The sequence below is a fragment of the Babylonia areolata genome, chromosome 19 (assembly GCF_041734735.1).
Source record: "Babylonia areolata isolate BAREFJ2019XMU chromosome 19, ASM4173473v1, whole genome shotgun sequence".
Taxonomy (NCBI): Eukaryota; Metazoa; Mollusca; class Gastropoda; order Neogastropoda; family Buccinidae; genus Babylonia; species Babylonia areolata.
In genome coordinates, this window is record NC_134894.1 from 51,164,198 (window position 1) to 51,191,483 (window position 27,286).

At 43.2% G+C, this 27,286-nt stretch overlaps 1 protein-coding gene across 1 annotated transcript in view; it reads left to right on the forward strand.

Annotated features, from left to right (window-relative positions):
• The window catches only part of LOC143294199 (mucin-5AC-like), an 89,099-nt gene that overhangs the window by 7,953 nt on the left and 53,860 nt on the right, over window positions 1-27,286 (forward strand). Inside the window, exons 5-17 of the mRNA XM_076605630.1 lie at window positions 307-402; window positions 1,153-1,347; window positions 1,689-1,721; window positions 2,543-2,763; window positions 3,971-4,129; window positions 4,414-4,561; window positions 5,114-5,226; window positions 8,999-9,149; window positions 11,063-11,294; window positions 18,940-19,288; window positions 23,142-23,448; window positions 24,140-24,310; window positions 26,055-26,292. Coding sequence (XP_076461745.1) covers window positions 307-402; window positions 1,153-1,347; window positions 1,689-1,721; window positions 2,543-2,763; window positions 3,971-4,129; window positions 4,414-4,561; window positions 5,114-5,226; window positions 8,999-9,149; window positions 11,063-11,294; window positions 18,940-19,288; window positions 23,142-23,448; window positions 24,140-24,310; window positions 26,055-26,292 — 2,413 coding nt within the window. The remainder of the gene's footprint in view (window positions 1-306; window positions 403-1,152; window positions 1,348-1,688; window positions 1,722-2,542; window positions 2,764-3,970; window positions 4,130-4,413; window positions 4,562-5,113; window positions 5,227-8,998; window positions 9,150-11,062; window positions 11,295-18,939; window positions 19,289-23,141; window positions 23,449-24,139; window positions 24,311-26,054; window positions 26,293-27,286) is intronic.

A 27,286-nucleotide genomic window follows, 5' to 3' on the forward strand; every position in this document is an offset into this window, starting at 1 on the left:
AACTAATGGAGCCGGTGTGACTTTGTGATTGCGAGAACAAAGAAAGAGATGAAGAACGTGGGGGAAAAACAAACATAAAGAGAACAAACATGATCTTTACCAATCATTAACGCGATGTAATGATGACCTGGCATGTTTCTGAGAATATATTTAGAACGATGAAGATGACAGCTGTAACAACAACTACTACAACAACAACTACTACTGCTACTTCTACTCTGCTACCACCACCATTGATATTGTTATAATTAATTCATTTATTATTGTCACTTTTATTATCCAAACCACAACACCGACGTGTGACAGCGGTGTGCTCCACGCCCTGTCAGAACGGTGGTACGTGCGACGCTCCCAACCACTGCACGTGCCCCCCTGGATACAGCGGTGACCAGTGCCAGACACGTGAGTCCGTCTCCGGGATTCTGATTGGTCAAGGCGACTGCTTTAAGTCTGTCTCCTCGGTTCTGATTGGTCACGGCACTCGCTATACATATAGCCAAGTCTGTCACAAACCTGTTGTTTCTTTAACAAAAATCTCTTTCTGACTGTGCACTTGCTTCATTTGGACTTAAGTTTCTTACGACACAGCTCAGATTCTCTCTGATTACATATCTATATGTCGGGAACATAGATTATTACTCGTATTATGCAGTTTGGACCCGGACTGCCTGATAGACCCGGAATGCATTGACAATAATGGAATGAATTCAAACTGTTCTCCACTGCTAAAAATCCAAAATTTAGAGAGAGAGAGCATTGCCATTTTTATCCAACCACCAGAAGCGACAAGCTGCATATAAAATCAATTTTCAGTCAAGCAAATAAGACATTTTCATCATTGAAAACAGACGTTCACGCAACAGATATTACATTTTCACTTGTAAATACAAACGTTCACACAGTACCTATCACTTGTGAAAACAAACACTCACGCAAAAGACACATTTTCTCTTGAAAAGACGAACGCTCACACAATAGATATCACATTTTCAGTTGCAAAGACACGCTCACACATCAGATATCGCATTTTCCCCAGATAAGACAAACGGTCACACAATCAGTAAAACATGCTTATTCGTAAAGACGAACAGTTCCACACCAACAAGACCTGTTCACCTGTGAAGACTAATGCAGCGACACCTGTACATGCAGGTGCCAACCCGTGCGAGCAGCCCGCCAGCCCGCGGTACGGACAGATCAGCTGTCAGAAGGATGGGGAGGACGTGGTGTGTTCCGTATCCTGCTCCATGGGCTTCAGGTTCGATTCCCAGCCCGCTGCCTATTACCGCTGTGACCCGTACGGCGTGTGGTCCCCTGCCAAAGACACCATCCCCAGCTGTGTGCAGGGTGGGTGCCTGTTCCCCTCTGTGTCCCTTTTTGTGTTCGTCTGTTTCTCTATTTCTCTGTTTGTCTGTTTCTGAGCCTTTGTGTTCGTCTTTTTCTCTACTGTGTGTTCGTCTGTTTCTCTCTGTTTGCATGTATGTCTTTCTCTGTCTGCTCGTTAGTTGATCTGTGTCTGTCCCCTTCAGTCCGTCTGTGCATCTGTTTCTCTGTCTGTCTGTCTGAGTCTGTCACCAATGTATTTTTATTGTTTCAAATTTCGTCTAAAAAAAAACAAAAGAAAGAAAAATGTATACTTAATTTTGTGAATCTTTGACGTGCGAATTTCTTTTTGTTCCTTTCCACAGACTTTGATGCCACACAGACCACAGGAAACACGGGTGAGTGTTGAACTGGTGCAGACAAAAACCATATGTACATCTGTGTGTAGGGAGTCTTTGGTGCTTTTCAAAGTGTGAGGTTTTGTGCATAGAGATCTCTTGTCTTTACGTGGATACACGTATGATATCCTGTCATATCAATAGAACGTTAATCATTTCACGCAGTCTAGGAAGCCTGCCGTTACCTCTGTCTATGTGTTGTCTGTCTGTCTATCTGTCTGTCTGTCGGTCTCTCTCTCTCCCCCCTCCGCTCCCCCCATCCCCCCCCCCATCTCTCTCTCTCTGTATTTGTCTATCGTCTGTAGTGGATACATGTAAACATGTCCGTACAATGCATATATATATCAATACAGACCTGTGTTTTTTTCCAGACATACCAATGTAGGAAGAGAGAAGAAATGTGCAAAGAAAATATGAAAATTGCAAATACCATGTTGAGCCAAACTGAAGGAAATGTTTGATTAAACCATCAAGGAGTTGACCGGCCTCCGCTTCTTGCTTCACACAACTCTTCCACTTGGTTCCTTGTTGTTAGTACCATGGCCATTGCTTCCCTCTCCTCCTTCTTGTCGCTCACCTTCCTCATCCTGTGGCTCTGTGTACATACAAACAAGTAACGAAATCAATGAAGGACAGTTTGTGTTCAGACCAGAGTGGGAAAGAATAGGTACAATCCTCTGTATTGTATCAGTACGCACAATCTCTGGAACAATACGCTTCATCATCATCTTCATCTTCGTCACCATCTTTTCTTTTTCTTCTTCTGGTCCATTTTCTCCACCCCTCTCCATCACCACGCCCTGTGCACGGACACACGGCAGGAACGCACGCAGCGGGTCGTGGCGCCATGTGCGTGGCCTGGGGCCAGGAGCACTACCGCACCTTTGACAACAGGGTGTACACCTTCACCGGTGCCTGCACCTACACGCTGGTCCGGGACTGCCAGCTCAACACCTTCACAGTCAACGTCATCAACGACCGCCACTGTCAAGCCGGCCAGCAGTGTAAGCGGGAACTGGACCTCTACCTGGGAGACAGCAAGGTGGGGCTGGTGGACAGCATGTTACAAACAAAACTGGCACGTAGAAATAGAGAGCAATGATAGGTATAAAATAGGTCTATTCGTTTAAATCAATATTTCAAACAGAGAAATATATCAAGATCGTAACAAACAAGTAACATAAAATCTGCTTTGCGAGGCTGAGATTGAAAGCACTTGGACTGAATACCAACAGAAGATGGTTCGATTCAGATGTAGCAACATCTCCTTGACAAATGAGTGGCGAAAGCACAGAAGATGAAAACCATTTTATATCTAACTGCAAAAGATACGAAAATTGCGAATTTTTTTTTTTACCCTTTTCAATACAGCTCCAGCGCAGAGTAAAGATTTGTTCGGCATACGGATGACAAAAGATGAAGATATAATACTCTCACTAGCAAAATATGTATCCGAGGCAGTAGATATACGTAAAATGTCTACTATCGGTCCAAATACTCATTAATCAATTAAAAACTTAGTATGGGTTCTATGAGGGGGGGAAAGGCATAGATAAAAAGGAAGGATTACATTTGGATGGTTAATTTCGACAATGTATATTATGATGTGTTCGTATTGATATGACGTGTTTCGATGTTATAGGCTTAAATAATTATTATATGTTTTATATGTACTTTGTTATGAGTTCGTATTGATATGATGTGTGTCGATGTCACATGTTTAAATAATTACTATACGGATTATATGTACTTTGTTTCCTGTGTACTGTCCAAACCTTGGAGACGAACGACTGTGGGGAAAAAGGCACAGTACCCTCCTGCCACATGGACTTTTTAAGCAAATGACAAAGTACCAAAGTGCCGCTTATCCCTTAGTAGTTTTGTTTGCTTTAATAATGCTTTTCCTTTCTGTTCAATTTTATTTGTTTTGCACCTTTTTTGTTCTGATTTGCACATACCATGTCACTAGAGCTTTACAGCTGATAACATAAAACATTTCAGTGTTCAGTGTTCAGTGTTCTCTGTGTGTGTGTGTGTGTGTGTGTTTGTGTGTGTGTGTGTGTGTGTGCGTGTGTGTGTGTGCGTGTGTGTGTGTCCTTATCTCCCCTTTACCTCCTTCTGTATGTCTTTGTCCCTCTCTCTGTCTCTTCTTCCTTCCCCCCTCCCCTGTGTCTGTCCGTCTTTATCATTATTATCAGTAGTAGTAGTATAAAAACAACATTTCTCTGTCACAGGTGTCCCTTCGTCAGGGCAGCAGCGGTCCCGAGGTGACGTGGGATGGCACGTCACTGTCAGTGCCGACGTCACGCAGTGGCACAGTGTTTCAGCAGGTCGGCCGTTACCTCACCGTACAGACACCGCTGGGTTTCCTGGTCAAGTGGGACGGACACGAGTCCATTTTCTTCAGGGTCAGTGACCATCATTTTTATTTAATACTTTTTAAGATAACAGAGAGTTATTGTTGTTTTTACAGTGCTACCCGCATTCGAAAACATACGCAGATACAGACGCATGTGCACTTACATTATGGTTTGGTTGTTTATGTGCACAAAGCTACTTTTGATCACTAAAGCGGTTTTCACTTTGCTGATTTATAGAGGGGGGGTAGAGGGGGGGAGGGGAAGGGGGTTGCTCATGCGCGTTGATACAAAGGATCATATCATTCACGCTGCCGATGTGTGTGCACGTGCAGGGGACAGACTCGCTGAAGGGCCGCACGTGCGGTCTGTGCGGGGTGTACGACGGGGACCAGAGCAACGACTACACCCTGGAGTCGGGTGGCGTGGCACCCAGCGCTGCGTCCTTCGGCATCAGTTGGAAAAAGACGGACGTGGGACAGGGTAGGTCCACCCGTCCCCCGACCCTCCCTGTCTTGTCACTGTCCTGTCCTCACCTGCCGCTGCCTTCTCACACACTTCACAGTGTTCATTACACACTGATTCATACTGTGAACAATCAGTTTACGTGTGTGCCAACTGGCACTATCATGTCATGATAGTCCCACTTAACACACCTGCGCTCTCACGCACCTCTTCCCATATACGCACACCACATACATCACACACACACACACACACACACACACACACACACACACACACATTTCTACCTCAAACACGTTTAGCACTTATATGAGTTGAACATAATTTTATATACAGTCTCATCTAGGCGTGTGGCCTATTTACTGATAAAGAGAAAAAAACTATTTCAAAACAAACAATACACCTGATGAAGAGAGTTGAGCGACCCCGTGGCGTTTACCGTCATGTTGCCGTTTGGTTTAATTCAGCCACTTGCATTCATTCGGGCTACAGCCGAGCACAAGGAAGAGTTTCTCTGTGAAACAAGTGAATGAAATAACGTTGAAAACGGAGACTGTTGACTCGTTGCAGCCACGTGCCCGGATGCCAGTCAGCAGAATACGTGTTCAGGGGCCGCGGCCACCACTGCCCAGACCCAGTGTGTCGCCCTCATGTCCGACCCTGCCTTCGCTCCCTGCAGATCCGTCAGTAGTGTAGTGTAGTGTAGTGTAGTTCTGTGTAGTGTAGTGTAGTGTAGTGCTGTGTAGTGTAGTGTTGTGTATAGTGTTGTGCTGTGTAGTGCAGTGTAGTGTAGTGTTGTGCTGTGTAGTGTAGTGTAGTGTAGTGTAGTGTAGTGTAGCGTTGTGCTGTACAATGTTGTACAATGTTGTGTAGTGTGTTGTGGTATGATGTGGTGTTTTGTAGTGTCATGTATTGTAGTGTTGTGTGTTGTGCTGTGTGGTGCAGATTAGTATTGTGTGTTGTAATGCGTTGTATTGCAGTGTCTTGTAGTGTGTTGTAGTGTATTGTACTGGACTGTGGTGTGCTGTATTGTATTTACTGTATCGTGTTGTAGACTATTGCCTTTGTACCGTCATGTATTATTGTGCAGTAGGTATATGTTGTACTAAGCTGCGTTGCATTGCACTATTTTGTACTGGATTGTAGTCTGTTGAAATGTACTGTACCATAATTTACCTTACTGTGCTGTACTGTAATATGTTGTATTTTGTTTGTATAGTGTAGTGTTGTGTTGTGTTGTGTTGTGTACTGCATGTCAAGCGTATTGTACTGTTGCGTGTTATGTTGCATTGTATTATATTGTATTGCACTGTACTGAACTGTAATATGTTGTGGCGTGTTGTAGTGCAGTGTGATGTAGTGTCATATAGTGAAGAATGAAGGTGGCAGAATGGTTAAGATGTTTATCTGGCAGTGCAGTGTCCGTGAGGGTCTGGGATCGAATCCCAGTCTCCCCTTTCTCTCAAAGTTAAACTGAGCGTCCAGTCATTGGTTTAAACATTTTTGATATATCAAGAAACAAGGTGAAATACAGCGTTCAAATAAGAAAACTTGCGCAACAACAAGCCTGAGCTTTTATCGTGCTCGTTCATATGTAACAAACAATACACAAACGCAATGTTAACTCACTCAGTACGGCCAGTTCTCTCTTCTCCTCTACACAGGCCCCTCGGATGTCCAGTGGGTGTCTGAATGACCCAACCTTTAGCTTCCGTCGTCAGAATTGTGGTATTCTTTGTCAACATTCACCTCTTCAGTATTAGAGCCTTCCGCTTGCAATATTTTGATGATGGTAATTGGGGTGAAACGCTGTTAACGTCGTCTCTTTCGCCGTTCGTATGGAGAGAGTTAATGGCGAAAATACACACATTATTTGATAATGAAAAGAAAAATGAAGTGCAAGACAAAACTAAACTAAACAAGAAAAAACAACAACAACAACAACAACAACAAAACTACTATTACCGCAACAACCATTGACAACAATAATAACATTGCTGATAATACTAACATAGTAACAACAATAATGATACACTGGAAAGTGAACATCACCAAAGGAGTAATGTAATGGGGTGAGGGAGGGAGGGAGGGAGAGAGAGAGAGAGAGAGAGAGACCGGGTCCATTCATCAAAATAAATTTCCTATATTACTGCAGAGAATATTTCATTGTGTATCTTTTAAGTCTTGAATCTTTTTGATTATCCAATAAAGTCTTGTACAGTCAAGAATATGTGTTCATTCTCAAGGGAACTAATAACTGGGTCACCTCGTAATAAAGTATTTACGTTTGTACTATTTACAGGGAGAGTAGCAATTGTGTTCTGTCTTATATTATTGTAATTTGGGCAGTGTAAAAGAAAGTACTCGACTGTCTCTGCAGGATATCCACAAAAACAATTTGTATCCAGTCGAAGATGACTATCAAACAAATCTTGGTTAAGATTTCTTATATTTAAGCGAAGTCTGCAATGATGAATTTGTTCTTCTCTGTTACCAATGTAATAATGTAGGAGGACGGCTGTGTCACTAGAGGAAAGGTATCTTTTTAAAAGGCTTAAATAATCATTTTATGTTATTAGGGACACTATTCCATAGTTTGGTTGTAGATGGAATAAATGAGTATCAATTAGTTTTACAATGTGGCACAGCTCTCTCAAGTGGTCTACGTCCGTGGTAAGGATTATTAGCTGAAACTAGAGGGGGTGTGAGGTCAGACAAGTAGTTTGGACAGTTACCGTGCACCATTTTGTGATATTAGTGTGTGTCTTTGTCTACGTTCCTTTAAAGAACATAAACCTGACTCTTCATGCAATTTTGTATGACTTGTTCCTTTTACTGCTCCTACTATGATTCTTATAGCTTCTAAATGAAGTGATTCGAACATGTTTGACTGAGCATCACTGCAATTATCCCACAAAATATCTGCGTAATCGAAATGAGGTAAAATAAATGATTTATACATGGTCTCTAATGCTTTTCTGTTTAATTTATATTTGTAACATTTCAAGCAAGAAATCAGCATTCTTACCTTATTGGCAATACTGTTAATATGTCCCCCCCCCCCCCCCCCATTTACAATCATCTTGTAAAATGACGCCAAGGTGTTTATGCGTACTGACATTTTGAGGGATGTTCTCATTGAATACCAAGGGTAAGGCTTGTTGATTAACACGGAGTATATTAAGCAGGTCTGTTTTTTCTTCATTGAATTTTACTTTCCATCTATTTGCCCACTCCACAATTCTCTCCAAATCAGATTTAATTATTTCTACTCTAATGTGTGGGTCTGAAAATGCTAAATATAAACTAGTGTAATCAGCAAAAAGTTTTTTTAACGGATTCAATATCTGTAATTATGTCATTTATATATACTAGAAAAAGCAGAGGACCCAGTACAGATCCCTGTGGAACACCTGCGTGTACTAACTGTAAATCTGATTTTTCACCCCTTAACACTACAGTCTGGAATCGATGTGGCAGATAAGTCTTGAAATAAGTCTAGTAATTTGCCACGTATACCAATGGCATTTAACTTTAATAAAAGACCCGCGTGCCACACCCGATCAAAAGCCTTTGAAATATCAAAATGTACTACTTGGGTCGGGATACCTTGGTCATATGCACTACATAAATCATCATAAATATTTATTAACTGGTTAACTGGTTAACAGTTGAATCACCAGGAATAAATCCAGACTGTGCATGTGTAATGATACTATTTATTGTGAGATAGTGATATACGTGTCTATAGATGCATTTTTCTAGCACTTTACCTACACAGCTTAATAATGAGATGGGACGGTAAATTCAGCACATCTCCCTTTCACCCTTTTTATGTAAAGGCATCCAGTCATTCGATGAGACGATGAATGTGTGCAGCACACACTTGGCACACTGAAAAACTGTTGTCTTCTAGCAAAATGTTGTAGAACTTATCAAATAAACTCTGTTAGGCACACATATATATATGCATACATTCAAGGCCTGACTAAGCGCATTGGGTTATGCTGCTGATCATACCTATTAGATGTGGCGTAGCGTATATGGATATGTCCGAACGCAGTGATGCCACCTTGAGAAAGGGAAACTGAAAACGTAGTTTATTGTTGTCACAACATTCCTCTCTGTGTGTAAAAACGTAGTTTATTGTTGTCACAACATTCCTCTCTGTGTGTAAAAACGTAGTTTATTGTTGTCACAACATTCCTCTCTGTGTGTAAAAACGTAGTTTATTGTTGTCACAACATTCCTCTCTGTGTGTAAAAACGTAGTTTATTGTTGTCACAACATTCCTCTCTGTGTGTAAAAACGTAGTTTATTGTTGTCACAACATTCCTCTCTGTGTGTAAAAACGTAGTTTATTGTTGTCACAACATTCCTCTCTGTGTGTATGACGTATCACGACGTATCATCCAGTCCAGTGTGCACAGCTGACATCAGGCGTGCTGTGTGCAGGCGGTGGACGTCAGCATGTACGTGGAGGCGTGCAGGTTTGACTGCTGCAGGGACAGCTCCCAGTCCTGCACGTGCAAGGCCATGGAGGCCTACTCCCGTGCCTGTATGGACAGGGGCATTGCCCTGCACTGGAGGAGGAACAACCGCTGCCGTGAGGACGGACACACACACACACACACACACACACACACAGAGATTTGTTATACCTTATATGACTCGAATTTCATTCCTTGTAGACTCACAATGTCTCTGCAGTGGCGGTGAACTCCCCCTGCCCCCAGGTGGATCATCGGCACCACTTACGTACACACTACACAAAAGGTTAAGGATCATTTTTTAAAATAGAATATTGGCAAACCGAGAGATTTTTTGTTTGTTTGTTTGTTTGTTTGTTTTTTTTTTTTTTTTTTTTTTTTTTGGGGGGGGGGGGGTGGGGGGGTGGCGCTTTCACACGCCTTCTTCATTGGCCAAAAAAACCCAAAAAAACTTTTTTTCCTTCTGTTTTTTTTTTTTTTTTTTTTTTTTTTTTTTGGGGGGGGGGGGGGGTCATTATAACATGTCAGTTTTCGATTAATACATTGTTTCTAAATGTATTCAAAGTAGTGTTCTTCCAAATACACTTTTTTTGTGTGGTTTTCGCGATAAATCTTTTTTTTTTTCCCCCTTGCAGACAAGGTTATATTTGTCAAGAAACATGTAATCACATTTCACATTTGGATAAACAATATAACAAAATACACTGTTTGATTCCAACAAAAACAATGAAGCATTACACCGTAGAATCTGCTTCAAGGAAAACACATAAACACTGACCCTCGCTTCACTGAAGTTATATCATTCATCCAACAATACACTAAGTTCTTTGTCTGAGTAATCGGTTTTCATGGACAATTTCAGTCAATATTTTGACATTATACATGAGTTTGGAGTTTTCTGACATTTAGGTTGCTCTGATGTGAGTGTCTGTGTGGGATAATCAAAAAAATCATCTTAGACGTTATAATACATATACGTCAAAAGACATACAATAAGATCAACATTAATTAATGGAAAAACAAGTTGACGCCCGGACAGGAGGCAGGTAACGCCCCCAACCCCAACCCTCTCTCCCCCTGAAACGACACACAGTGATTTTTTTTTAATTTTAATTTTTTTTGCAAACTGAGAGATAATTTACATGCTGCAGGCTGCCTGTGGTCTACCGCCGGCCTGTCACTGAACACACAATGACTGTTTCAGACACATGTGTACCATGAACAGCTAGAAAATGCGTTTGAAAAATCGATGTTTCAGCCAGAAATTGACAGTCGTCCTCTCTCTCATACTTACCACTTTTGATGGTCGGTATTCCGTGCGTGTCAGTGCTCTGCCTCTGTGAAACACAGACCATCAAGTTTCACGTTGTAATAAACCATCTGGTTCATAGGCGACAGTTGTGGATTTTCTTTGTAAATAATTGAGAGCAAGCACCAGTGGTGTTCTTTACACCAGCTGCATGCAGCGCTGATTGCCAAAGTCATCATCAGTTCACTATGTCCCAAAGTTCCCAGTTGGTCCTTAACTTTCTGTGGACCCTGTAGTAAGCACGTCGTTGTGTAGTAACAGCGTGCTTGCCTTTTTCCTCTTCCTTTAATTTAGCGTCTTTCCACTTCAAATGATATTATGACGTGCAATAGCCGAGTGGTTTAAACGTTGGACTTTAAATCTGAGAGTCCCGGGTTCGAATCACGGTAACGGCGCCTGGTGGGTAAAGGGTGGAGATTTTTCCGATCTCTCAGGATAACATATGTGCAGACCTGCTAGTGCCTGATCCCCCTTCGTGTGTATACGCACGCATAAGATCAAACACGCACGTTAAAGTTCCTGTAACCTATGTCAGTCTTCGGTGGGTTATTGAGACACGAAAATACCCAGCATGCATGAACCACGACAGAGTCATCGGAAAGTCGATGTTGGTCGTGTAACGGAAAGAAGAAGAAGAAGAATGTGAGACGTGTATCGTGTAGTCGAATAATGCATGCATGCCATTGACGTTGACGCTGTCATTGTTGTTCGTGCCAACAGCCGTGCTGTGCAGCAGCGGCAAGATCTTCCAGGAGTGCGGCAGCTCGTGCACGTTGACGTGTGACAACCCCAGCCAGGTGTGCCCGGACACCAGCTGTGTGGACGGCTGTTTCTGTCCCCCGGGCACCGTGGAGCACCAAGGTCAGTGTGTGGCCGCTGACCAGTGTCCCTGCACGTACGGCGGCACCACCTACCAAAGCGGTCAGACCTTCAAAAAAGACTGCAACACATGGTGAGCATGCTTAGGGCAAGGGCGTTGGTACTGGCACCCCGATGACCAGGTCCCGTTTAGTTCAATGTGCACAAAGACACATTATCAGGCAGGCCCTGTGTAGTTTTATGTGCACAAGGACACATTATCAGCCAGGCACTGTGTAGTGTTATGTGCACAAGGACACATTATCAGCAAGGCCCTGTGTAGTTTGATCTGCACAAGGACACATTATCAGCCAGGCCCTGTGTAGTTTTATGTGCACAAGGACACATTATCCGCCAGGCCCTGTGTAGTTTTATGTGCACAAGGACACATTATCAGCCAGGCACTGTGTAGTTTTATGTGCACAAGGACACATTATCAGCAAGGCCCTGTGTAGTTTGATCTGCACAAGGACACATTATCAGCCAGGCCCTGTGTAGTTTTATGTGCACAAGGACACATTATCAGCCAGGAATTGTGTAGTTTAATGTGCACAAGGACACATTATCAGCCAGGCATTGTGTAGTTTAATGTGCACAAGGACACATTATCAGCCAGGCATTGTGTAGTTTAATGTGCACAAGGACACATTATCAGCCAGGCCCTGTGTAGTTTGATGTGCACAAGGACACATTATCAGCCAGGAAACTGTGTAGTTCAATTTGCAAAAGGACACATTATCAGCAAGGCCCTGTGTAGTTTGATCTGCACAAGGACACATTATCCGCCAGGCCCCGTGTAGTTTAATGTGCACAAGGACACATTATCAGCCAGGCCCTGTGTAGTTTAATGTGCACAAGGCCAAATTATCAGCCAGGCCCTGTGTAGTACATTGTGAAGAAGTACACATTATCAGCCACGCCCTGTGTAGTACATTGTGCACAAGGACACATTATCAGCCAGGCCCTGTGTAGTACATTGTGCACAAGGACACATTATCAGCCAGGCCTTCTGTAGTTGAATGTGCAAAAGGACACATTATGAGCCAGGCCCTGTGTAGTTTAATTTGCAAAAGGACATATTATCAGCCAGGCCCTCTGTAGTTTGATGTGCACAAGGACACATTATCAGCCAGGCCCTGTGTAGTACATTGCGCACAAGGACACATTATCAGCCAGGCCCTGTGTAGTACATTGTGCATAAGGACACATTATCAGCCAGGCCCTGTGTAGTTCAATTTGCAAAATGGACACATTATCAGCCAGGCCCTGTGTAGTTCAATTTCTAAAAGGACACATTATCAGCCAGGCCCTGTGTAGTTTAATGTGCACAAGGACAATTTATCAGCAAGGCCCTCTGTAGTTTAATGTGCACAAGGACACCTTATCAGCAAGGCCCTGTGTAGTTTAATGTGCACAAGGACACATTATGAGCCAGGCCCTGTGTATTACATTGTGCACAAGAACACATTATCAGCCAGGCCTATGTAGTTCAATTTGCAACAAGACACATTATCAGCCACGCCCTGTGTAGTTAAATTTGCAAAAGGACACATTATCAGCCAGGCCCTGTCTAGTTTAATGTCCACAACGACATATTATCAGCCAGGCCCTGTTTAGTTTAATGTGCTCAAGGACACGTTATCAGCCAGGCCCTGTGTAGTTTGATGTACACAAGGACACATTATCCGCCAGGCCCTATGTAATACATTGTGCACAAGGACACATTATCAGACAGGCCTTGTGTAGTTTAATGTGCACAAGGACACATTATCAGCCAAGCCCTGTGTAGTACATTGTGCACAAGGACACATTATCAGCCAGGCCCTGTGTAGTACATTGTGGACAAGGACACATTATCAGCCAGGCCTTGTGTAGTTTAATGTGGACAAGGACATATTATGAGCCCGGCCCAGTGTAGTTTAATGTGCACAAGGACACATTATCAGCCAGGCCCTGTGTAGTTTCATGTCCACAAGGACACATTATCAGCCAGGCATTGTGTAGTTTAATGTCCACAAGGACACATTATCAGCCAGGCTCTGTATTGCTTAAGGTGCAGAAAGGACACATTATCAGCCAGGCTCTTTTTAGTTTAATGTGCTCAAGGACACATTATCCGCCAGGCCCTATGTAATACATTGTGCACAAGGACACATTCTCAGACAGGCCTTGTGTAGTTTAATGTGCACAAGGACACATTATCAGCCAAGCCCTGTGTAGTACATTGTGCACAAACACACATTATCAGCCATGCCCTGTGTAGTACGTTGTGGACAAGGACACATTATCAGCCAGGCCTTGTGTAGTTTAATGTGCACAAGGACACATTATGAGCCCGGCCCTGTGTAGTTTAATGTGCACAAGGACACATTATCAGCCAGGCCCTGTGTAGTTTCATGTCCACAAGGACACATTATCAGCCAGGCATTGTGTAGTTTAATGTGGACAAGGACACATTATCAGCCAGGCTCTGTATTGTTTAAGGTGCACAAAGGACACATTATCAGCCAGGCCCTTTTTAGTTTAATGTGCTCAAGGACACATTATCCGCCAGGCCCTGTGTAATACATAGTGCACAAGGACACATTATCAGACAGGCCTTGTGTAGTTTAATGTGCACAAGGACACATTATCAGCCAAGCCCTGTGTAGTTTAATGTGCACAAGGACACATTATTAGCCAGGCCCTGTGTAGTACATTGTGCACAAGGACACATTATCAGCAAGGCCCTGTGTAGTTTGATGTGCACAAGGACACATTATCAGCCAGGCCCTGTGTAGTACATTATGCACAAGGATTCATTATCAGCCAGGCCCTGTGTAGTTTAATATGGACAAGGACACATTATCAGCCAGGCCTTGTGTAGTTGAATGTGCAAAAGGACACATTATGAGCCAGGCCCTGTGTAGTTTAATGTGCACAAGAAAAATTTACCAGCCAGGCACTGTGTTGTACATTGTGGACAAGGACACATTATCAGCCAGGCCTTGTGTACTTTAATGTGCACAAGGACACCTTATCAGCAAGACCCTGTGTAGTTTAATGTGGACAAGGACACATTATGAGCCAGGCCCTGAGTAGTACATTGTGCACAACAACCCATTATCAGCCAGGCCCTGTGTAGCTCAATTTCCAAAAGGACACATCATCAAGCAGGCCCTGTGTAGTTTAATGTCCACAAGGACATGTTATCAACCAGGCCCTGTGTAGTTTAATGTGCACAGGGACACATTATCAGCAAGGCCCTGTGTTATACATTGTGTACAAGGAGACATTATCAGCCAGGCCTTGTGTAGTTTAATGTGGAAAAGGACACATTATGATTCAGGCCCTGTGTATTACATTGCGCACAAGGACACATTATCAGACCGGCCCTGTGTAGTTTAATGTGCACAAGGACATATTATCAGCCAGGTTCTGTGTAATACATTGTGCAAAGGACACATTATCAGCTAGGCCCTGTGTAGTACATTGTGGACAAGGACACATTATCAGCCAGGCCCTGTGTAGTACATTGTGTACAGGGAAACATTATCAATCAGGCCTAGTGTAGTTTGATGTGCACAAGGACAATTTATCAGCCATGGACAAGGCCACATTATCAGCCAGGCCCTGTGTAGTTGTATGTGCGCAAGGACACATTATCAGCCAGGCCCTGTGTAATACATTGTGCACAAGGACAATTTATCAGCAAGGCCCTGTGTAGTTTAATGTGTACAAGGACACATTATCATCTAGGCCCTGTGTAGTTTAATGTGCACAATGACAATTTATCAGCCAGGCCCTGTGTAGTTTAATGTGCTCAAGGACTCATTATCAGCCAGGCCCTGTGTAGTTTAATGTGCACAAGGACACATTATCAGCGAGGGCCTTTGTAGTACATTGTCCACAATGACAATTTATCAGCCAGGCACTGTGTAGTTTAATGTCCACAAGGACACATTATCCGCCAGGCCTTGTGTAGTACATTGTCCACAAGGACACATTATCAGCCAGGCATTGTGTAGTTTAATGTGCACAAGAACACATTATCAGCCAGGCTCTGTGTAGTTTAATGTGCCGAAAGGACACATTATCAGCCAGGCACTGTGTAGTACATTGTGCACAAGGACACATTATCAGCCAGGCCTTGTGTAGTTTGATGTGCACAAGGACACATTATCAGCCAGGCCGTGTGTAGTTTAATATGCACAAGGACACATTATCAGCAAGGCCTTGTGTAGTACATTGTGCACAAGGACACATTATCAGGCAGGCTCTGTGTAGTTTTATGTGCATAAGGACACATTATCAGCCAGGCATTGTGTAGTTTAATGTGCACAAGCACACATTATCAGCCAGGCACTGTGTAGTACATTGTGCAAAGGACACATTATCAGCCAGGCCATTTGTAGTATAATGTGCACAAGAAAACATTATTAGCCAGGCTCTGTGTAGTTTAATGTGCACAAAGGATACATTATCAGCCAGGCCTTGTGTAGTACATTGTGGACAAGGATACATTATCAGCTAGGCCCTGTGTAGTACAATGTGGACAAGGAGACATTATCAGCTAGGCCCTGTGTAGTACATTGTGCAGAAGGGCACATTATCAGCCAGGCCTTGTGTTGTTTGATATGCACAAGGACACATTGTCAGCCAGGCCCTGTGTAGTTGGATGTGCAGAAAGACACATTATCTGCCAGGCCGTGTGTAGTACATTGCGTAGAAGGACACATTATCAGCGAGACATTTTGTAGTTTAATGTGCACAAGGATACATTATCAGCCAGGCCCTGTGTAGTACATGGTGCACAGGGACACGCTATCAGCCAGGCCCTGTGTAGTACATTGTGTACAGGGAAACAATATCAGTCAGGCCTAGTGTAGTTTGATGTGTACAAGGACACATTATCAGCCAGACCCTGTGTAGTTTAGTGTGCACAATGACAATTTATCAGCCAGGTCCTGTGTATTTTAATGTGCACAAGGACACATTATCAGCCAGGCCCTGTGTAGTTTAATGTGCACAAGGACAATTTATCAGCCAGGCACTGTGTAGTTTAATGTGTACAAGGACACATTATCAGCCAGGCCGTGTGTAGTTTAATATGCACAAGGACACATTATCAGCAAGGCCCTGTGTAGTTTAATGTGCACAAAGACAATTTATCACCCAGGCCCTGTGTAGTTTAGTGTGTACAAGGACAGGTTATCAGCTAGGCCCTGTGTAGTTTAGTGTGCACAATGACAATTTCTCAGCCAGGTCCTGTGTATTTTAATGTGCACAAGGACACATTATCAGCCATGCCCTGTGTAGTTTAATGTGCACAAGGACACATTATCAGCCAGGCACTGTGTAGTTTAATGTGGACAAGGACACATTATCAGCAAGGCCCTGTGTAGTTTAATGTGCACAAAGAAAATTTATCACCCAGTCTCTGTGTAGTTTAGTGTGTACAAGAACAATTATCAGCCAGGCCCTGTGTAGTTAATGTGCACAAGGACGCATTATCCGCCAGGCCCTGTGTAGTACATTGTGTACAAGGACATATTATCAGCCAGGCCCTGTATAGTTTGATGTGCACAGGGACACATTATCAGCCAGGCCCTGTCTAGTTTAATGTGCACAAGGACAATTTACCAGCCAGGCCTTGTGTAGTTTAATGTGCACAAGGACACATTATCAGCCAGGCCCTGTGTAGTTGAATATGCACAAGAACAATTTATCAGCCAGGCCATGTGTAGTACATTGTGCACAAGGACACATTATCAGCCAGGCCCTGTGTAGTTTAATGTGTACAAGGACAATTTATCAGCCAGGCCCTGTGTAGTTTAATGGGCACAAGCACAATTTATCAGCCAGGCCCTGTGTAGTACATTTTGTACAAGGACAATTTATCAGCAAGGCCCTATGTATTACATTGTGTACAAAGACAATTTATCAGCCAGGCCCTGTGTAGTACTTTGTGTACAAGGACAATTTATCAGCCAGGCCCCGTGTATTTTAATGTGCACAAGGACATATTATCAGCCAGTCCCTGTGTAGTTTAATGTGCACAAGTACACATTATCAGCCAGGCCCTGTGTAGTTTAATGTGGACAAGGACAATTTATCAGCCAGGCCCTGTGTAGTTTAATGTGAACAAGGACAATTTATCAGGAAGGCCTTGTGTAGTTTAATGTGTACAAGGGCAATTTATCAGCCAGGCGGTGTGTAGTTTAATGTGCACAAGGACACATTATCAGGCAGGCCCTGTGTAGTTTAATGTGCACAAGGACAATTTATCAGCCAGGCCTTGTCTAGTTTAATGTGTACAAGGGCAATTTATCAGCCAGGCCCTGTGTAGTTTAATGTGGAGAAGGACAATTTATCAGCCAGGCCTTGTGTAGTTTAATGTGTACAAGGGCAATTTATCAGCCAGGTCCTGTGTAGTTTAATGTGCAGAAGGACATATTATCAGCCAGGCCGTGAGTAGTTTAATGTGTACAAGGACATATTATCAGCTAGGCCTTGTGTAGTTTAATGTGCACAAGGACATATTATCAGCCAGGCCCTGTGTAGTTTAATGTGTACAAGGACATATTATCAGCCAGGCCTTGTGTAGTTTAATGTGCACAAGGAGACATTATCAGCCAGGCCCTTTGTAGTTTAATGTGTACAAGGACACATTATCAGCCAGGCCCTGTGTAGTTTAATGTGCACAAGGACACATTATCAGCCAGGCCCTGTGTAGTGTGAAGCGTGCAAGTGTCAGTTCTTTTTGTTCTGTTTTCCACCAGATAATGCAGATAGTCTACACGGCTGGTTATCTGGCTGTCACAATCCCAGTCCATCGGGTTTTATAGAGGATCCATGGCCTCGCAATGATAAAACAGCTGTTACAGTGATGTTTTGCACGTACTTACTGTTGGTGATTAACGTTATCTTCTGCACGTCTAAGCACCAATTTTCCTGGCAGTTTTCTTGCAATTTTTGTTTTCTTGCATATTATTTGCTTGCTTGTTTGTTTGTTTTAAGGTGCTGCATATCTGCATTTGATGCATCACAATCAGTATTGATGGCTGCTTTGGCCGGAAGAGAATGTTCATAAATAATGATTTTCAGGAGCCCAAAACTGAAGGGAAGGCTGTGATACACTTGATGAATTTTATCTCCATCAAAGTATCGCTTACTACGCTCAAAAGTCATGGTCTAATGCAGTTTATGTTCTTTGTTGACACAAGATATGAAAACATATATAATTACTGCGAACTCGCTTGGTGTACCAAGCCGAGCGGCTCATCAACACACAGTACAGCCGTTTGTTCTGTGGTCTGTCACCTGTCTGGAGGTGTGGCGGACCACACGGCGTCAGACTCTTGTGTGTTCCTATCTTCATGATTTTAGAACCAAATTTATACCACACGTTTATCATGGCAGGCAAAACATGTTCTTGTTACAAATCAAATCAAATCAAATTATGGTGCTTAGAGCATCGCCGACCACTAAGGCCATGTCAAGGCAATCGCCACGATACCCTTGTTACATATACTCTTAGCACTAAAAATCATAATGAGTAAATGCTTGTAGGCAAAACATGTTCTCGTTACTGTCACCAAAGTAAATTCTCTCAACTGAAAGATACGATGCCAGAGAGTAATACAATGACGATTTGTTTTCTGTCTACTACACTTTTCCTCCTATTTACAGTGTATATTGTTTGTATGTGAACAGTATGTATAACGCTATGTTATGATATCTATCGTTGTGTGTTGCAGCACGTGTCAAGGCGGAAAACCCAATTGCACTCAGAAGTCCTGTTCCAAGCGCTGCTCCGCTATCGGGGACCCCCACTACATGACGTTCGACGGGACACGCTTCGACTTCATGGGCAAGTGCTCCTACTACCTCATGTACGATAACAACTTTGACATCATCGTGGACAACATCCAGTGCGGCCACGCGGAGTTCGCCACGTGCACCAAGTCCGTCACCATCGACATCAACGGCATGACGATCAAGATGGACCACAACCACCAGCTATTTGTCAACGGAAGGGAGATCACCCAGCTGCCCTATGAAGTGCCGGGCCTCAAGATCTTCATGGTGTCCTCCCTCTTCATGCAGGTCAGAACACTTTGGGTGTCTCTGTTGTTCCATCATCATCATCATCGTCATCATCATCATCATCATCATCATTCACTTCTTTTTCTTCTTCTTCTTCTGCTACGCTTGCTGCTGCTTTTCTTCCTCCTCTTCTTTGTTTTATTTTGCTACATCATACCCAGTTCCATATAGTCCTTCAGCCAGCCCCTCAAATTAAGGGGGTCGGTACCACTCATAGTGGCAAGTGTTATCATATATTTTTGGAATCGTCTATGTCCCTAGATGTCATAAAATCATGATAATGTTGTGAACGTGGCAGCTTTCTGCCTGTTATCACGTGATTTCTAACCCCACCCTACCGCGTCGAGAACGCGCACCGTGATCAAGCTCTGTTCTCCCAGAGCCTAAACCACTGAAGATAGAAAAACTATTATTGAACAAAAAAGATGTATAATAGCATGCTAAACAACTTTTGTTCTTATAAGTATATCAAATTATTATTTGTTCGTGAAATGTAGTGGCGTTTTGAGGATTTCATGACATATTCACACAAAATTCGGCATGTCGTCTTTTGTCAAAGCTAAATCGTTAGATATAGGAAGACACTTAATGAAGCAAAACGAAGTGCATGGGACTTGTGAACAACTTTTATTCTCATAACACTATCAAAATGTTGATCGTTTTGGAAAAGTAATCACTTTTGTGAGTGTCATCAAAGATTACGCAACACGACAAAATTCTCAGTTTGTGTTCTGCTCTGCCTAAATGGTTGCAAAGAAAAAAATATTACTATACAAGAAGATGTAGAATAGCACGCAAAACAACTTTTGTTCTCATACATTTATCAAAATATTAATTCGTTCATGAAATGTAGTGCCGTTTTGAGGATTTCATGACAAAATTCACACAAAATGCGGCACTTCGTCTTTTGTAAAGGCTACCTAGTAAGATATAGGAAGACATATTTAGAAGCAAAACGAAGCGCAAGGGACTTGTGAACAACTTTTATTCTCATAACACTATAAAAATTGTTAATCGTTTCGGAAAAATCATGGCTTTTGTGAGTTTCATCAAAAATTACGCAACACGACAAAATGCTCAGTTTGTCCAAGTCGGTGTAATGCTCTGCCTAAATGGTTGTAGTTGTAAATATACAGGTATGATATGTGAAATTATCGCACATTCTTATGATATAGGGATTAACATAAAGAAAGTAAAATCTATATTTTTCCTATGTTTGTGTCTGTTTCAGACGGCGTCAGAGGGCAATACTGACCACCAGAAGTACTTCTGATTGATAAGGATCCAGTACCATCATGGCAGAAGCTCCTCCTGAAGGTAGACCCGGATTAAAGTCTTCAGCTGACCAGTGTATCATCCACTAACAGACTTACAAATGTGATGAAAATGAGTCTGACTTCTCCAAATTCATTCCAATCATTGGAAACTTTGCTTGAAGCGGCTAAAACAGGGAATCATGCACCTGTGCTGGATGCTGCCAAGACGGTAGTTGGTATGGAAGTACCAAACATAAAATGCCATAGGTACTGCAGAACTGTCTTCACTATGAAACATACTTTGAACAGCCTGAAAAGAAAAGCAGAGGAACCAGTTCAACCACGTGAGGAAGCTTCGCAGACAAAGTGGCAAAGTCGAGGACCATCTTCTACTTCAAGAGTTCTTCCAAAACAATGTATATTTTGTGAAAAGTAAGACTTTGTGTTTGCTGTAAATCATGGGCAACAGAAGACTCCAAAACACATCCTTTTGTAATATGGCGTGAAAAGTCTTACTTGAAACGTGGAGCTGATCAGAACGTTGAACAGGCTAGGACATGGAGTATCATATGAACAGCTTGAAGAGAACGACACAGCACTGTGTCTACAAAAGATAGCAGATTCCATCAACAAGAGAGTGATTCTTCCCAGGAGCAATGTCACGTAGTCTTTTATCCACACGAAGTTCTTTTGCCTGTATTAACTGTTCTCTTGTGTTGGATTTTTTCAAATACTTCGAAGACTTTTCACAAAATATACATTGTTTTGGAAGAACTCTTGAAGTAGAAGATGGTCCTCGACTTTGCCACTTTGTCTGCGAAGCTTCCTCACGTGGTTGAACTGATTCCTCTGCTTTTCTTTTCAGGCTGTTCAAAGTATGTTTCATAGTGAAGACAGTTCTGCAGTACCTATGGCATTTTATTTTTGGTACTTCCATACCAACTACCGTCTTGGCAGCATCCAGCACAGGTGCATGATTCCCTGTTTTAGCCGCTTCAAGCAAAGTTTCCAATGATTGGAATGAATTTGGAGAAGTCAGACTCATTTTCATCACATTTGTAAGTCTGTTAGTGGATGATACACTGGTCAGCTGAAGACTTTAATCCGGGTCTACCTTCAGGCGGAGCTTCTGCCATGATGGTACTGGATCCTTATCAATCAGAAGTACTTCTGGTGGTCAGTATTGCCCTCTGACGCCGTCTGAAACAGACACAAACATAGGAAAAATATAGATTTTACTTTCTTTATGTTAATCCCTATATCATAAGAATGTGCGATAATTTCACATATCATACCTGTATATTTACAACTACAACCATTTAGGCAGAGCATTACACCGACTTGGACAAACTGAGCATTTTGTCGTGTTGCGTAATTTTTGATGAAACTCACAAAAGCCATGATTTTTCCGAAACGATTAACAATTTTTATAGTGTTATGAGAATAAAAGTTGTTCACACGTCCCTTACGCTTCGTTTTGCTTCTAAATATGTCTTCCTATATCTTACTAGGTAGCCTTTACAAAAGACGAAGTGCCGCATTTTGTGTGAATTTTGTCATGAAATCCTCAAAACGGCACTACATTTCATGAACGAAATAATATTTTGATAAATATATGAGAACAAAAGTTGTTTTGCGTGCTATTCTACATCTTCTTGTATAGTAGTACTTTTTTCTTTGCAACCATTTAGGCAGAGCAGAACACAAACTGAGAATTTTGTCGTGTTGCGTAATCTTTGATGACACTCACAAAAGTGATTACTTTTCCAAAACGATCAACATTTTGATAGTGTTATGAGAATAAAAGTTGTTCACAAGTCCCATGCGCTTCGTTTTGCTTCATTAAGTGCCATCCTATATCTAACGATTTAGCTTTGACAAAAGACGACATGCCGAATTTTGTGTGAACATGTCATGAAATCCTCAAATCGCCACTACATTTCACGAACAAATAATAATTTGATATACTTATAAGAACAAAAGTTGTTTAGCATGCTATTATACATCTTTTTTGTTCAATAATAGTTTTTCTATCTTCAGTGGTTTAGGCTCTGGGAGAACAGAGCTTGATCACGGTGCGCGTTCTCGACGCGGTAGGGTGGGGTTAGAAATCACGTGATAACAGGCAGAAAGCTGCCACGTTCACAACATTATCATGATTTTATGACATCTAGGGACATAGACGATTCCAAAAATATATGATAACACTTGCCACTATGAGTGGTACCGATTAATCTGCTGGCTGATGGACTAATAGCTTTTTTGTCTGTCTGCTCGCATGCCCGTCATGTGTGTGTGTGTGTGTGTGTGTGTGTGTGTGTGTGTGTGTGCGTGCGTGTGTGTGTCTGTGTGAGCGTGCGTGCGTGTGCTTGTATGTATGTAGGGGGGTGTACATACATGTATGCATACATACATGCATACTCACATTACGCACGTCACCATATCCCCTCATATCACTTCAGGTGAAGAAATTCTGTTTGATGTCCTTTCATACACTGGTGATTGCAGACTTCTCGGGGAAATCTTACCTCTTGTCACTTGTCCTCGTGTCTGTAACCTCACCTTTTCCTTCTGACTTTCAACCCGTACCCGTGCAGGCGGAGCTGTCCAACGGGGTGACGGTGCTGTGGGACGGACGTACCCGGGTGTACGTGACCGCCCCCTCCTCCCTGATGGGCCACACCCAGGGGCTGTGCGGCACCTTCGACAACAACCAGGCCAACGACCTGACCACGCGGGAGGGTATCGTGGAGCCGAACCCCAACCTGTTCGGCAACAGCTGGCAGACCCACTCCAGCTGTCCCCCCGTCCCCGCACACATAAACAACCCCTGTGACACCAACCCCCAGAGACTGCAGCAGGCTAAGGACATGTGCGATCGGCTCAAATCCGCTGTCTTCAGTGGTACGTGGGGCTGCTGTTGAGCATGAGAGAGAGGGATGGGGGAGTGGAGGAGAGGGCTGGGGACGGTGGGTGTAGTAGTGGAGTTGGGTTTAACGACGTGCAGGCAAATCTCTTAAGATCAAGTCGTTCAGGACTTGGATTGCCTTGTTCGAAGAGGTGAGTCCTGGTTGTCTGGCGTTCGAAGGTGGAGCCATGGCTGTCAAAAGGGGATGAAGTTCCAAGCGGGGTGAAGTCCTGGCTGTTCTTCTGATGTTCCGAGTGGGGAAGTCCTGGGTCAGTGGGTGAGAGGAAGGTGCTTGTACGAGCATAGTTATGATTGTGTGTTGCTTTTTGTGGATGTAAAACTGAGATTGCATCACGTAAAGACAACAGCCAGTTAGGACGTCAACATCAGGGACATTTTTGAACTCAAAGGCGATAGGTCATAAAACGTAATTCTTACATCGTAGATGTTAATGTGACACATTTTCAGTTTGACACCCTTTTTTCAGAAGCTGCGTTCTGTCTGTCTGTCTGCCTCTCTGTTTCTGCCTTTCTTTTTGTCTGTATGTTCGTGTCTCTGTCTGTTCGCTTTAGAACCTGCTAGCATGTCTATCTGTCTCCCATTCTCATCGTCCCTGCCCCTCTGTCTGTATATGTCTGTCTATGTGAAGTAGAGACATTATGATCATGTCCACCCCTCTGTCCTCAGCCTGCCATGACGTGGAGCCGGTGGATAGCTACATCCATGACTGTGTCTACGACATGTGTTCCTGCTCGGAGAACATGGCGGACTGCCTGTGTCCCACACTGGGGGTGTACGCCGACACCTGTGCCGCCAAGGGAGTGCAGCTCTCCTGGAGACTGCAGATCACTGAATGCAGTAAGTCACCATCGCAGGCATAGCACCACAGTAGAGAGGTATTGTTGACCATATAAAACCCAGGCTTCACAAAGCAACAGGTGCAGCGGTTGCCTTGTGGTAATGCAGCAGACCAGGAACCGGGTGTCCAAGGGTTCCAGTCCAATATACGGACCCGGAATTTTACTGCCCCCTCCGATAGATCTTGACTGGTGGTCTGGGTACTAATTATTCGGATGAGACGATAAACTAAGGTCCCATGTGCAGCATGCACTTGGCGCACGTAAAAGAACTCACGGCAACGAGAGGGTTGTTCCTGGAAAGAAATCCCCTTGATGGTAAAACAAACCTGCAGACAGACAAAAAATATGTGTTGCAGCACTGTGGCGACGCGCTGTCCCGAGGACAACAGTCCAGATTTCACGCGGAGAAATCTGTTGTAGCAGGACAGTACAATACAATGGAAGGTACCACAACACACAACACAAGTCATGACCAGGATTTTTTTCTCTGCACCCCGAGCACACTGTGAAATAAACAACAAACATGTTGCCATCAGTCAGAGTAAACCCATATGTGTCTGTGTCCTCGACGAGCCCTGCTGGCCAATGTTCATGTTTTGCACAATACTCCCGACATGATGTGACTGTCTCTCCTTCCCTTACCTTCCTTCTCCCCCTCCTTCCATTGTTGATGACACAGAGGTTGTGTCACTTTGTGTATTTGTGCACGGTTTAAGCTTCAAAACTTAACAATCATTTTGACACTTCAAAAAGGGAATGTCCTTTTCTTTTTGTTCATTAGAACGCTGTGTTAAGTGTTGCCATGCAGATAAATCTTAACCAGTCTGAACGAACAATTTCTGAGTGTGCGCGCATATGTGCGTTGCATATGTTGTAGTCTTTAGTTTCACGTCTTTCCAGTCATGTGATATTGGACGTGGAAAAACAAAATTGAGGGGTGAGTGGAGAAGTAACAGGTTAAGGGAAGAGGGGAGGGGATGTGCAGCTGTGTGTGCGCATGCATTGCTTGTGTGTGTGTATGTGTGTGTGTGTGTGTGTGTGTGTGTGTGTGTGTGAGAGAGAGAGAGAGAGAGAGAGAGAGAGAGAGATTGTGTGTGTGTGTGTGTGTGTGTGTGTGTGTGTGTGTGTGTGAAAAGTTGGTACATTCATTCTCTCATATTAGCCACAACAGTTGTTCTTTTGATGATCGATTTTTAGTGCGTGTCTGTGACCCTAACAGTCATTGTTCTACCCCTGTGAAACACGGACCATCGCGTCTCAAGTTTTAACAAACCTCGATGACATTGCTGATGAGTTTCACTGTTTGTTTTTGTGTCCCTTTTTTGACAGCATCAGGAAAAAAATGTTTACCTACATTTTATAGAACCCGGCGAAACACCAGTAAATTCCGCTTAGTGTTTTCTGAAAGAAACAAAAGAATATTGTTAAAACTTAAAGCAGTTGTCTTTACTTTTCCTATTTCTTTTCAATGAAACTGTACCTTGATAGGGAACCTAGTTTTTCTATTGTGAAGGAAAATGATTGCTAATGTGTATTTGCATGCTTACTTGTGTGGGCCTTTTGTATTTGTTCACTTTTTGACATCACTTTTTGTTTATTTGGCAAAGACGTTGATGTGTAATGTCCCCAAGGGGGTACAGGAAATAAACATTTTGCCTTGCCCGGCCATAAACTCATCCTGGAACACTGAGGACATCAACACGGAACAAAACCCAAAGCCCCCTCCGTTATTCCCCGTGCAGTGATCCAGTGTCCGGGTGGCCAGGAGTACCAGGTGTGCGGCAACCCCTGTGAACGCACGTGCCGCAACTTGGCGCAGGGCGGGGAGTGCGAGGCCAGCTGTGTGGAGGGGTGTAACTGCCCTGACGGCCAGGCCCTCAACGAGCAGGGGTTGTGTGTGGACACCATCCAGTGCCCCTGTCTCTTTGACGGCCGGGAGTACCCCGCTGGATACGTCACACTGAAGGGCGCCCAGAAGTGGTGAGTACTTTATCATCTTCAAAACATACATCAGTTTGTGGCCTGAAACACATAAACTGAACACAAGAATCACAGTCATACAATACGAGTACATATACAAAAAAAAAAAGACGAAAAAAAAAGACATTAAATGCTTAAATGTCGACTTGAGTAAACCACACATACAATAAACACAGCCATACACATGCAATAATCACAGTAAAGGATAGGCATATGATACCTATGCCTAACTCAGACATATAAAAAATATATCATACTATAATGAAACACAGGCACAAAATAACAATATACAACAGCTTTTTTAAATAGATATGTCCTATCACGTACACATATGCTCAAACATACATTTTATGGAGTCGTATCATTATTATGTTATCGTTTTGTAACAGCAGAATTGACATTGGAAGAAAGCTGCATGTTGGTCTATTTGTTTTGAGGTGTGTGTGTGTGTGTGTGTGTGTGTGTGTGTGTGTGTGTGTGTGTGTGTGTGTGTGTGTTTCCGTGCGTGTATGTCTGCGTGCATCTGTGTGTGTGAGAGTTCACGAGCATGTGTTAAAGATTTGCGCGTGTGTGTACTTGTGCTGTAACAACACATACTTCGTGGTTTGCATTTCATGTTAATTAGTAGTCCATCGGGTTTTTTTCGTGCAAACATCACTGCGATGTGCATTGTTATAGTTCATCAGCCCCACTCTGTAGCTGACCCTTCTTGGTTTGTCGAAACATTGATTCTCATGCAGCCCGGATCCAGTGCGGAGTGATGTCACCGTTATTGTTGGTCAGCTTGTGGCGGGCACAGCACCTGGACACCTGTCACACAGAGGCAATGCAGTACCAGCAGATCACTAACACTGTAGAGTCCTTCACTTCTATCCGCCCACTTCCCCCAGCTACTTCACTTCAAGTCTTTAACTCACTCCATACGAACGGCGAAAGAGACGACGTTAACAGCGTTTCACCCCAATTACCATCATCAAAATATTGCAAGCGGAAG